The sequence below is a fragment of the Haliotis rufescens genome, unplaced genomic scaffold (assembly GCF_023055435.1).
Source record: "Haliotis rufescens isolate VD_foot unplaced genomic scaffold, xgHalRufe1.0.p SCAF_4, whole genome shotgun sequence".
NCBI classification, from domain to species: Eukaryota; Metazoa; Mollusca; class Gastropoda; order Lepetellida; family Haliotidae; genus Haliotis; species Haliotis rufescens.
The window spans coordinates 22,063,142-22,076,761 of NW_025964112.1; the positions used below are offsets into that span (position 1 = coordinate 22,063,142).

General features: G+C 40.3%; 1 protein-coding gene across 6 annotated transcripts in view; it reads right to left on the bottom strand.

The window, feature by feature from the left end:
* Positions 1-7,942: 7,942 nt before the first annotated feature.
* Positions 7,943-13,620, bottom strand: part of LOC124132162 — a 163,107-nt gene continuing 157,429 nt past the window's right edge. For all 6 annotated transcript variants that reach the window (XM_048381790.1, XM_046495913.2, XM_046495912.2 and 3 more), the window contains 3 exons: positions 13,225-13,340; positions 12,219-12,291; positions 7,943-10,184 (listed from right to left, as the gene is read on the bottom strand). In XM_048381790.1, the coding sequence (XP_048237747.1) occupies positions 9,925-10,184; positions 12,219-12,291; positions 13,225-13,340 (449 nt within the window). In that variant the 3' untranslated portion in view covers positions 7,943-9,924. The remainder of the gene's footprint in view (positions 10,185-12,218; positions 12,292-13,224; positions 13,341-13,620) is intronic.

Sequence of the window (13,620 nt, forward strand, 5' to 3'; positions counted from 1 at the left end):
TGACCAAATCCCCACATTCCAACTATGGTCAGACAGATAGGAAGAGTAATGTGAGGCTCAAACGTTCAGTGCTAAAACTGGCCTGAGCTACACCTCACATGGTGTCCAGATGTGAAAAACAATGCAGTGTCTTGATGTACCTCTGTAAGCACCTCGGTGTTCGACCCGTGAAGATCCAGGGGAGAATAGGTCTTCAGCAACCCATGCTTGCCACAAAAAGAGACTGTGCTTGTCGTAAGGCTCACTGACTTGGTTGATCCAATTGCGAGGATCGATGTTCATGATGTCAATCACTGGATTGTCTGGTCCAGGCTTGATTATTTACAGACCACAGTCATGTAGCTGGAATATTGCTGAGTGCAATGTTAAACAACAAACAAACAAGCCTAGATATTCAGCCTGGCGCTTCATTCCACACACTGTCGGGATGTGAAAAACAGTGCAATGTGTTGATGTATCCTCAGTTAGCACCTTGATGTTCATCAGCAAGCAAAAGAGGCCAGTGTTAACATGTTCAGCATAAAAAATGTCCACACTGGTACCACACCAACAACACAACTGCTTTGGCACTGACCAAGATGAAAAACACTTATGTCACAGGAGAAGTATTTGTCAACTCGAAATGTCTTTTAACTGTCAGTTAGCAACCAGGACATTATACCTCAAAGCCTGAGATGTTGTATGGAGGCTAGATACATCTGTCTACATCTGCAAAACTCTGTTTTTTAAATAAAATATAATCCTAGTTTTTGCAAAAATGTATTTATGGTGGCAATTTCTTCTCGTTTCTTAGATAATATTTTGGGACAATGATTTTTTTCTTGGACAGCCCCCCAGGAATTGCCCCCCAGACGCATATGCTGGTCGTGATAGGTGGCTTAATCATGGATGTGAAATCTCCGCGGAAACGCGGAAAATCGCGTTTTTAAAAATAGTAGTCCTCGGAAAAAAACCATCTTCCGCGGAAAAAATTTATTAAAATTTAAAAAAATACCACTCCGAAAAATATGATCGAAAACCGGACAATTGGCGCGGATTGTCCTGTTTTCGATCGGAGCTTTCACAGCATAGGTTTTCGGACATCATACGTTTTCCGTCACGAATACTTGCACTATAACGTGGGGCATGGCGTCACACAGAAATTGTAAATACTCAGAGTCAGCTGATGGCTTGTTTTTAAGATAAAGTTGTCTTTTAGCCTGTAAGTGAATGAGATGTTTTACAGTTGTTCATGTGATAAGCAAGAAATTTATGAATGTTTCTTCAGCGTCCAAAACCCCATGTCATGGGGATATATATTGTATTAATGTCTTATGTTTGCAATGGAGTTTTGTTTTTTTCCATCAAAAGGTAAGTACAAGGTAAGTTTTTTTCAATATGCTTCAACATGGGGAAAGGGTCAGACATTGCACACTTGTGACAGTTGTCCTTGTGTCTGGGGGATGGGGGTTGAAGTTTATGGCAGTGTTGCTCCCAGACCTGGCGGGTAGCCAGGTGCGCGAAAGCTATGCCCGATTTTTTTAAAGTACTAATTTAACTTCGAAATTTTACTGCATCTGCCATCTTGTTTATTTTACTTATTGACTTTTGCCATTGACTTATTACATTTCTTGGTGTGAATGTTGTCCAAACTGCATGAAATTGCTTAAAATGCAATCAAATGTTTTAAAAATTTCTGGGGGGGCATACCCCCAGACCCTCCAAGACTTTTCCTCTTTTTTCGGCAAAACCTGCTCACATCCCTGTTAATGGATCGGGCGGTCAGGGTCATCGAACCACGACGGTTATTCTACCAACGGCCTGTAGATTATTTACAGGCCGCAGTCACATAGCCGGAATATTGCTGAGTGCGTCGTTAAACAACAAACACACATACAGTTGACATGAGCCTGTAACTGAAACTTAATGTTTATAGTTTGTGGGTTACACTTCTCCCAAACACTAATTGTTTTCAGTGTAGCTGTAATAGCTTATGACTAACATGTTACTGTTCAAAGAGCACGATAAGGGCAACACTGATGAATAGAGAACACATTTGGGGTGATACTTCACGGAAGCTAATTATCTGGGGGGTTTTCCTTGCCTAGGTCGATGTTACCGACTAAAATACCCCAAGAACTAACAAGCAACAAAAGGTCAAATGCAAATACAAATTGCTGGATGGAAATGTAAGGGCACAATTGGTATTTATGGTGCGTCTGACAGACCGGTATAGGAAAGTGGACTTGCACTATAGACAGGGGCTACAGACAGACCGGTATAGAAAAGTGGACTAGCACTATAGACAGGGGCAATAGACAGACCGGTATAGAAAAGTGGACTAGCACTATAGACAAGGGCTACAGACAGACCGGTATAGGAAAGTGGACTTGCACTATAGACAGGGGCAATAGACAGACCGGTATAGAAAAGTGGACTAGCACTATAGACAAGGGCTACAGACAGACCGGTATAGGAAAGTGGACTGGCACTATAGACAGGGGCTACAGACAGACCGGTATAGGAAAGTGGACTAGCACACTACAGACAGGGGCTACTGACAGACCGGTATAGGAAAGTGGACTGGCACTATAGACAGGGGCTACAGACAGACCGGTATAGAAAAGTGGACTGGCACTATAGACAGGGGCAATAGACAGACCGGTATAGAAAAGTGGACTAGCACTATAGACAAGGGCTACAGACAGACCGGTATAGGAAAGTGGACTGGCACTATAGACAGGGGCTACAGACAGACCGGTATAGGAAAGTGGACTGGCACTATAGACAGGGGCTACTGACAGACCGGTATAGGAAAGTGGACTGGCACTATAGACAGGGGCTACAGACAGACCGGTATAGGAAAGTGGACTAGCACACTATAGACAGAGGCAATAGACAGACCGGTATAGGAAATTGGACTAGCTCACTACAGACAAGGGCAACAGACAGACCGGTATAGGAAAATGGACTGGCACTACAGACGGGCTACAGACAGATCGGTATAAGAAAGTGGACTTGCACACTACAGACAGGGGCAATAGACAGATCGGTATAGGAAAGTGGACTTGCACACTACAGACAGGGGCAATAGACAGACCGGTATAGGAAAGTGGACTTGCACTATAGACAGGGGCTACAGACAGACCGGTATAGAAAAGTGGACTAGCACACTACAGACAGGGGCAATAGACAGACCGGTATAGAAAAGTGGACCAGCACACTATAGACAGGGGCTACAGACACACCGGTATAGAAAAGGGGACGAGCACACTATAGACAGGGGCTACAGACAGACCAGTATAGGAAAGTGGACTAGCACACTATAGACAGGGGCAATAGACAGACCAGTATAGAAAAGTGGACTAGCACACTACAGACAGGGGCAATAGACAGACCGGTATAGGAAAGTGGACTTGCACTATAGACAGGGGCTACAGACAGACCGGTATAGAAAAGTGGACTAGCACACTATAGACAGGGGCAATAGACAGACCGGTATAGGAAAGTGGACCAGCACACTATAGACAGGGGCTACAGACACACCGGTATAGAAAAGTGGACTAGCACACTACAGACAGGGGCAATAGACAGACCGGTATAGGAAAGTGGACTTGCACTATAGACAGGGGCTACAGACAGACCGGTATAGAAAAGTGGACTAGCACACTATAGACAGGGGCAATAGACAGACCGGTATAGGAAAGTGGACCAGCACACTATAGACAGGGGCTACAGACACACCGGTATAGAAAAGTGGACTAGCACACTATAGACAGGGGCTACAGACACACCGGTATAGAAAAGTGGACTAGCACACTACAGACAGAGGCAATAGACAGACCGGTATAGGAAAGTGGACTGGCACACTATAGACAGGGGCTACAGACACACCGGTATAGAAAAGTGGACTAGCACACTATAGACAGGGGCTACAGACACACCGGTATAGAAAAGTGGACTAGCACACTACAGACAGAGGCAATAGACAGACCGGTATAGAAAAGTGGACTAGCACACTTTAGACAGGGGCTACAGACAGACCGGTATAGAAAAGTGGACGAGCACACTACAGACAGGGGCAATAGACAGACCGGTATAGGAAAGTGGACATTTAGCACATTACAGATTTTGGCTACATGTAATAAAAAATATGGTTAAAAGCTATATATATATCTTTCTTAATCAGGTTACCTCCAATTACTATTTCGTAAACTTCATTTCATCGAACGTGAACTTTGAAGAAGGAATGCAGATTGAAAACGTAAACAGTTACGAGTTTTGGAAACCCAGATGGCCGTCCCCTTGAAACCACAGCTTACTCATACGGTAACCGAAGCGAGCCGACAACGAGATTGTTACGATTCTGGGACGAGCTGCAGATGATTCCATATTGCACAGATTGGTTCTGTGGTGTAGAAATGTATGTGTTAATGGTTGGCAGTATATACTTTACGTCTGGCAGTATATGCGTTCTTGGCTGGCAATATATGCGTTCATGACTGACAGTATATGCGTTCATGGCTGGCAATACAAGCATTTATGACTGACAGTGTATGCGTTTCTGACTGACAGTTTATGCGTTTATGGTTGGCAGTATATGCATCCATGGTTACAATACATGTATATGCGCTTGTGGTTGATAGTATATGCGCTTCTGGCTTGCAGTATATGCGTCTATGGTTGACAGTTTATGCGTTTGTGGTTTACAGTATATGCGCTTATGGTTGGTAGTATATGCGTTTATGACTGACAGTATATATATGCCTTTATGACTTGCGTATAATATGCATTTATGGTTGTAGTCTGTGTGCTTACGGTTGGTAGTATGTGCGCTGATGGTTGATAGAATGGGAATTTCCGATTAACAGTTTATACTAGTATACGTTTATGGTTGGCGGCATATACTTTCCTGCTAGCAGTATATGCATTTATGACTGCAGTATATGCATTGATGGTTGGTTGCCCATGCGTTTATGGTTGGCAGTGTATGCGCTTATTGTTTGTAGGATACGCCCTCATGGATGGCAGTTTATACGCTTGTGATGAGTAGTGAATGCGTTTATGGTTGGCAATATATGCGTTTATGGTCGGTAGTATATCGTTTGTGACTAACAGTATATGCATTTATGACTAATAGTGTTTGCGTTTTAGGTTGAAAACAAATGCGTTTATGATGGTTACAGTTTTTCAGTCTAATGTTAGTCGGCGTCCCTTCATGTACGCCAGGTACAGTTCCCATAATATCACGTAACAAGGACAACAACATAAACTAAATTCTGATCTTGCAACTTAATGGCAGTATCAATGTTGTTTTCTACTTGAAATCAGTTGTTCAGACGAAAGAATATGTTATTCACTATTTTCCTTTTGAACATATTGTAACGTTATTAAGTTCTTATAGATCGACAGGTGATGGCGTGGTACTCATCTACTAAAACAATTGTATTTCCCTGAGGCTCATTTGAACTACTATGAATGGGTTCGGGTATAATGTGTTTGAAACACGGGACAAAATACAATAGAATATCGAAAATATCAATATCAATATCAACGATTTCCCAAGGACATGATAAGTTGTCTTGGAGCTGGCGTCCTGTACGCATAACTGAACAAACATGTGTCCAGTGGTCGATAGCGGCTGAATCGGTCAATGGCAAAGCCAACATTCGCGCTACCATGACTACAATAGCGTGAGATGAAAACTGAACAAATACCATTGCCATTTTACAAAATATGGTTCAGTCAATGTCGAGTGAGTGAATTTTGGGTTTTACGCCGTTTTGTTCAGTATTACGTCGGGGGAACACCAGAAAGGGGTTTCATACATTTACCCATATTGGAAATGGATTCCGGGCTTTGGGCGCGACGAGCGCACGCTGTAACCACTAGGCTACCCCCTCGCCCCTCAATGTCGGGGGTTTCAGTGGTGACTAAAACAATAACTTCAACAAATGTGTGTGTATTTAAACAAGTCTATGTCGACAGAAGTTGTGTTAACACTCGGCAATACAGTAGCATCAGTACCTGACAGGGCGAGGACTGTCATCGTTACTAGACTGGTTCTTGGACTTGCACATGTATTCATAGAACACCTCATTCGTAGGTACGTCATTAGTGCTAGAGGGGACCACAGTTGATGTAGTCGCGCGTAATGAAGTTGAAAAACAAATGTCAAGTGAATAATATTTTCAGTGTAACATCAAAAGTAAATGATTTTTCGGCTGATCTTGAAAATTTGCAACAACCAATTCACCAATTACCATTGTCAGAAGACGAACAGTTGAAACGATAATTTAAACTCTATCCTGCATTCAATTCTGTCTTTCTGTCGCAACACAGGGTGATTCTTGCAACATCAGCGAGTCCTTGTTGACGTTCTACGACATCCCCGACTACGTTAACGCACACGATACAAAATAATGATACCGTTGACAAACCATTGGCAAGCATTAATATTTGACTGCATAGATGGTATTCCCACATGTTTGTCAAATGAATAACAGTAAACTGTGTCTGTCTACAAAAATATAACTTCTGTTTAATCTCAAGAAATCATTGGAGATACAAGCGTTATTGTTAAACTGTACAGTGATGTAAAAAGTAACAGGCATATGCCAAAAAGAAGTGACACAAACTAGCTGAAGAACAAAACGTGGAAACTAGAGGTTCAAATCTCATTATAATGTATTGCTGTAAGAACTATAAACAACATGCACAATCGACTTACAGTGGTATGTAGGACATTCTTGGAGCATGGCAACCTATAGTACACAAAGGCAAGGACAGTCATAATGTTTTTGAAACAACTGGGAAAGTGCTTTAAGAAATACAGTGAAACCTCCTTGAGTCCAAGTCCCAAAAGCCGAGGAACTAATGTGGAGTTACAAACCATACTGTTGATATTGTACTGTCGGAACCACACGGCAAACGAGGTTTCACTGTGTAACCATACAAGATGAAGTAAAATGGTTGTCAATATTTGTTGTATATCTTGAGACAGTGTTTTGCTTTCCTCGCGAAACTAAAACAAGATTTTGAAAATGAATATGGACATTTGTTGAAACTGAATGTTCTCTAATCAATAGATAATAGAGTAGTTATTCTTAGATTTGTGTAAAATGAATAGCAACATCCAAGTCATATGATAAAGACAATGAGATAATGAACACGTAGAAAATTAAAGTAATTGAAAAAGGTTGTATCGTTTCGAGTACAAAATGTATGCCCTGTGAAAAGATACCATGAATAATTATGCGAAAAACATTTGAAATGCAAGTTGCCTCACGTCTCTGCTATTTCTTGTTAGATGCTTCAGATATCAGTAGCAAGATACTTGAAACATATTTCGTTCCGTGTTCTTCGTCGACGAAATATTTCTTAAACAACGGAACTTAAAACAATTTCACTAGATTCAATAACTGTAAACACATTATCAACACAGAAACGAAACAATTCTCCAGCTATGCACGACTATTATCTACGTAAAACGAATTGACCTGCCACCACTGAACGAAAAAAGGCAACAAAAAACACACTATCCCTTCACTTCTCACTCAACTGCTATCGAAATCTATCTTTGCTACTTTAAGAGACAGGTGGCATGCATATGCATTGTAATAGACATGACACTGACAAGAAAACTGCATAGTTATGTCCGATCGCTTTGGTACGGTTATCACATCTCTTATATATATATATATATATATATATATATATATATATATATATATATATATATATATATATATATATATATATATATATATACTTTAACTTATATCCACAAACTTAAGTAACAATTAAAGTTAAATCAGCACCACTAACGGCAGCTAAGTGATGATGACGTCATCTTTGACGTCATTGCTGCGTCTTAATGAAACTTGATGAAATGATCTATAGGTGTAACCGTAAATAAATCATCCAGTCAAGTACGATCAAAATATGGAATAGAACTACACAGTGTAACAATTCCACTTTATATTAGTTTTACAATATCCGTATACTCTCAAATGCACTATAACAGTATTATTTAACGCAATACCAACCACTGACATACATGCCCCTCTCAAATAACCACCAAATTCACACCACTATTTACAAATGTAGACGACAAAGGAAATTGAGTACAAAAGGCCGATAACAGAATTTTACCGCTGCGTTTCATTTGCATTGTCGTATTGCATGTTTTTACTTAGTCGATAAAACAGTCAACTTCGGATATAACGAAATTTAGTATGGGGAACAGATGTTATAACGAACCCAGTCATAAACCAGTTTGAGTGATAATATATGTTCTGTTTATAGGAACAACTAGCCGAATTTGAACCCATATTGATCATACCCAGGAGATAGTTATATCCGCATTTGACAGCATCACCAACCGATACTTTGCATAGCTCCTTAATGTCCCGAAGTTTCAGATGTTGTGAAAAGTGAATGATTAGGTAAAGAATTAATCCATTTCAATTAAACGAAAAATCGTTAAGTAAACGGTGCATGCTGCAAAAAGCGCATTATTAATATTATATTCGTATCCCAATATTATTAAGGGACATACTTCTAACATGAACATTAATACTTTATATTGTTGATAAACATTTATACTTCGTCTGTTTCGCTTTAAATAATGTGCACATGGTATTTTTTATTGGTTTGTATTTAGTGTTAGTTTTGGTACACAATGGCATGGTTATACATGACGAGTAATCATCTGCACGTAACCTTGATTAACATGTACAGCGTGAATCACCATTAACATGTACAGCGTGAATCACCATTAACATGAACAGGGTGAATCACCATTAACATGTACAGCGTGAATCACCATTAACATGTACAGCGTGAATCACCATTAACATGAACAGGATGAATGACTCCTATCGCCTGTGCATGTCTATATGAAGGATACAACTTTTGGCTACACTTCAATATATTTTCTATTTACGTGAAATACCCAAAGGTGCAAGATGTACCATTCAAAACAATGTGTACAATAATAAAATAGATTATTAAAAAAACTACGACCGTATAGAAACGTTCCGAGGAAGAAATACTACAGTGTAAGTCTCGGTCGTACCGGGTTGACCAACTAGGTAATGAATACAGTAAATAGTATCTCCCAAACCAGAACTAACCAGAACTAGCCAGAACTGGGAATGCCCACAGGGAAGGAAGTCTGGAATAGCAATGTACATATTTACTAGTTCCCCATATATCTCATCAATGCATCATGAACATGTTCACATATTTCAAAATCAATATGTTATTGATCACTTGAAATGCTGATCTATCCATTGTTGTTCTGCAATTCTTTTGCTAAGTTAATAATCAGCTGCTTACTCTAATACAAATACTACAAAATAAATACAAAATTTTGAGAAAATATGACCAGAACGTAATGGTATACTGTTTCCTGCATTGCATTTTTACAGAAATGAGTTCATTAATCACACATTCTCTTTAATGTCAAAATAGTTTGTCGTCTGGGTATCCGCTCCTCCTCACGGCATCACTCGAACACATGGAAAGAAACAACGATGATATACACATGTGCCACAGCACCCATACAACAAAGTCGGCGCCAATGTAGTTATACTCCCTGGAGTGGTCCAGATGATGCCCAATGTGCTCCTGTCAATTATGTCACATCTTCTTGAAGCTTTAGTCATGAACTGACCTCTTTTATTCAACTGAACTTTCCTTTGCATATTTCTCGTATATGCATTAGGCGATACACAGATAACGTTATGAAGACGTTCAATGTAGAAACGTTACCTCACGTTTAGACACTGTTCATGTCAAATGCAGCATTTGGGCACCTTCTAAACAGTGAAAGCAACAATCACTCACTCAGGTACCAAGTATCCAGTCAGAAATGCAATCGTTTGCAACACGGAAAGGCGGCTGGAAATTTCCTTGACATGCCATCTTCATCTGGACTCATTATAGTTTAGATGAAGCGTTCTCGATGTTTACGTGCGTCTCGTCAATGACAGGAAGGTTCGGCGTACTGCTGCTATGGCGCCGTGCTTCGCTGAAGCTCGGCGCTTGTATGTTGTTGGTTTGCGAGGATGTTGAGGATGGCGAGAAGATAGGGCCGTGGCCATTGACGGTAGGGGAGTGGGGGGACAGGGTATCTGCCGTATGGAACGCTAGTTTGCCGAGAGCCCTCAGCTTGCTCATCTTTCCTGATTGGGAGTGGTCTGTAAAGATAAAACGACATGAGTAAGAAAAATGAAGCTGATGCCATATGGGTGTTGCATAGTCTATGTGCCAGTGTCTGCATGGTGTGTGTGTGTGTGTGTGTGTGTGTGTGTGTGTGTGTGTGTGCGTGCGTGCGTGCGTGCGTGCGTGCGTGCGTGCGCGCGCTAGTTCAGATTAATGCCGAAGATACCATGCCGCAGTTTAACATGGGCTAACAACTTAGAACAGGTAACACGCATAATAACACGTACTACGTATACATGTACTGTTCTACAAACATATATTTGTATATCACTGGATATATATTGTGTAAATAACCATGTTCAAGCTCTTGTGCAACAGGATTTGTGAGAATCAAAACATTTTATAGATCTATAAACATTTTGGAATTAATTTACTGTTTATTGTTCTTGATGTTTCCATTCTAGATCAAGTTTCTTATGTTACAACATAGGCAGATGTTATTATTCAGTAGCACGACCTTGTGGTTCGGAGTACAATTGAATGAACAAAATATAGTTGTAGTCACGTGACCGACAGGACATTTGCTAACTTAACAAAGTTTAGAAATCATATAGGATATATTTTTGAGAGCGATAGCTACTGACTTAATATATTTACATCATGTGAGTTAAGTAAATTGTACTTTACTTGGCGATTTAAGTTTTTATATTCTAGGTGTGGCAAATATTTCATTCTCATAACATTGGTGGTAAAGGCATCGCAGATTAACATGAAACTCGTGTTCAATAGACCCAGGTTTACATTGTGTACCAACAGTATTTGAATAGTCTATGTCTTTGTTTTTCCCAATATCTTGTATTTTGAAACAATGTAAACAGCTTCATTCACGCTGTTCTATGTGCACGGTCATTTTCTGTGCCTCTTCGTGTACAATGGAGAAGCACGTCTGGGCCAGGCATAAAATGCGTCGCAATTCGCTGTGCAAAGTTTTGTCCCTTAGACATGTCAGAAAATTGATCGTGGGTTCGAATCCCGAGCTGACTGTATTTCTGGATTCAGTTGTCAGAGCCATACCTGTGCTCTAGGGTTTCACAAAAGTGGTAAACATTAAAGATCAACAGACTTTCCTCCCACATGAAGTTGCGTGAACCCGTTTTTCACACGACAAGCTTTTTCACCACGATGTCAGTTGATAATCCAGTTACAGTTGGTAATAACCGGTTACTTTCAGAGACTGATTACCAGTATACCAGTCACTTACTCCATTATTTAATTACACCCCATTCACTGTGCCTCACAGATTGATTGGATGTCACATAATTGTACTGTCTGGGAGCAGTTAGTAGTTGCGAGGAATTTCTAAACACTTTTAACAAAAGTGCGCTCTTTTCACAGCAATATTTTTTTCTAAAACCTATTCATTTATTTCAGAAAAGAACGACGCGTGGGAGGGGCGAAGCCCCGAGTGGTTTATTCGTCCTGCAGTATTTTATTGTAAGATAAATAACGACCACGAGTCGTTTACTTCTTATATGAGATATCATGATTATGTAGATGTTAATAAAATGTACAAGCTTTACAAATATTTACCTGTATTCAAATAATGATGACTTCCTGAATACAATCCGACCTCGGTAATGTCGTACGATTCCATTTAATGATCAGGAGGTTAAATTTTGTATTTCCCGTATATTCTCACACTTTTCATGTCGATAAACTGTATCCTTTCTCCGAATACCGATTGTCATATTTTCCTACTGTTGGATGCGACCAATGCGTTTATCTGCGTTGCTTAGCTAACATCTGTGGGGAACATTTCATTAGACACTCCCCTCTCAAATCTAACGTCGTCCAAATTACGACGTCATCAAGGAGCGAGCGCCTGTTCGAATCTCAAGAAATGATGTAATGATAGAACAATGTTTTATCTTGAAATAAACCACGCTTTGTTCTTCATTGTTCTTTGCAATTTATGGCGTAATTGTCTTATATTTACACATAATACTATGTTACTTATTAACATCGAAGAACATTGCTTTATCTTAAAGTATATCTTATCACCAACATACCAAGTGCTCTTCCAAGCTCGTGGGAGGTGATGCCTTTTTCAGAACATAAACCTTTGATGGACTCAAGTTGTTTCTGAAACAAGTAATATCATTATATATGTATACCAATCTCTGAAAATGTTCTGGTGTAACCAAAAACATATTTATACGTTACGTTCATTTCAAAATCATAGATTCGTTGTTGATATTTGCAAGTCTTCGAATAACAGAAGAGTGTCATGTCAAAGTAATTCTTTAACATTTGTACATTATTATTCATTCTCTCTGTTTAGAATCCTTGGTTAGCACCATGCCTTTCTTAGCGACCAAGGCCCACAGTACTTCCTCCAACATCAAGCTGACACGCTTTAATATGACCGAATACTGTACAAACCGACGTGAGCCTTCTGACTCTTATCACTACCTTCCAAGGCCCACAGTACTTCCTCCAACACAAGCTGACACGCTTTAATATGGCCGAATACTGTACAAACCGACGTGAGCCTTCTAACTCTTATCACTACCTTCCAAGGCCCACAGTACTTCCTCCAACATCAAGCTGACACGCTTTAATATGACCGAATACTGTACAAACCGACGTGAGCCTTCTGACTCTTATCACTACCTTCCAAGGCCCACAGTACTTCCTCCAACACAAGCTGACACGCTTTAATATGGCCGAATACTGTACAAACCGACGTGAGCCTTCTAACTCTTATCACTACCTTCCAAGGCCCACAGTACTTCCTCCAACATCAAGCTGACACGCTTTAATATGGCTGAATACTGTACAAACCGACGTGACCCTTCTAACTCTTATCACTACCTTCCAAGGCCCACAGTACTTCCTCCAACATCAAGATGACACGCTTTAATATGGCTGAATACTGTACAAACCGACGTGAGCCTTCTAACTCTTATCACTACCTTCCAAGGCCCATGCGGTTCATATCTATTACTATTTATAGGCAAACTGCATAAGGTAACTGGAGATATGAAAGAATGCATCTTGGTAACTGTGTCTCACCAGGAGCTGTTTGTTCTTCTCGTGTGCCTCCTGGTACTGCTTGTCGATCTTCTTCTTCTGTTTGTAGAGAAGCTTCATCTGGAACCTGTGTTTGTCCAGCACAGCTACGATCAAACCTACAGGAGACAATACGTTGTCCATCAACTGTTTCCGGATATGTTTTAGTTATTCACTTTTTTACTTTATTCACGGCGCTTTATCCAAAACCACAGGTTTGCATTTCGAATATTATACATTTTCACCTTTTTGCGAAAACACCTGGTGTATTCAGTATTTAGTAGTGATGCATACAGATGTTTATGCCGTAGTCGGAATCGTACAATGGACACTGAGGCGGTTGGGTAGCCTAGTGGTTATAGCGTTCGCTCGTCACGCCGGGTTCAATTCCCCACATGG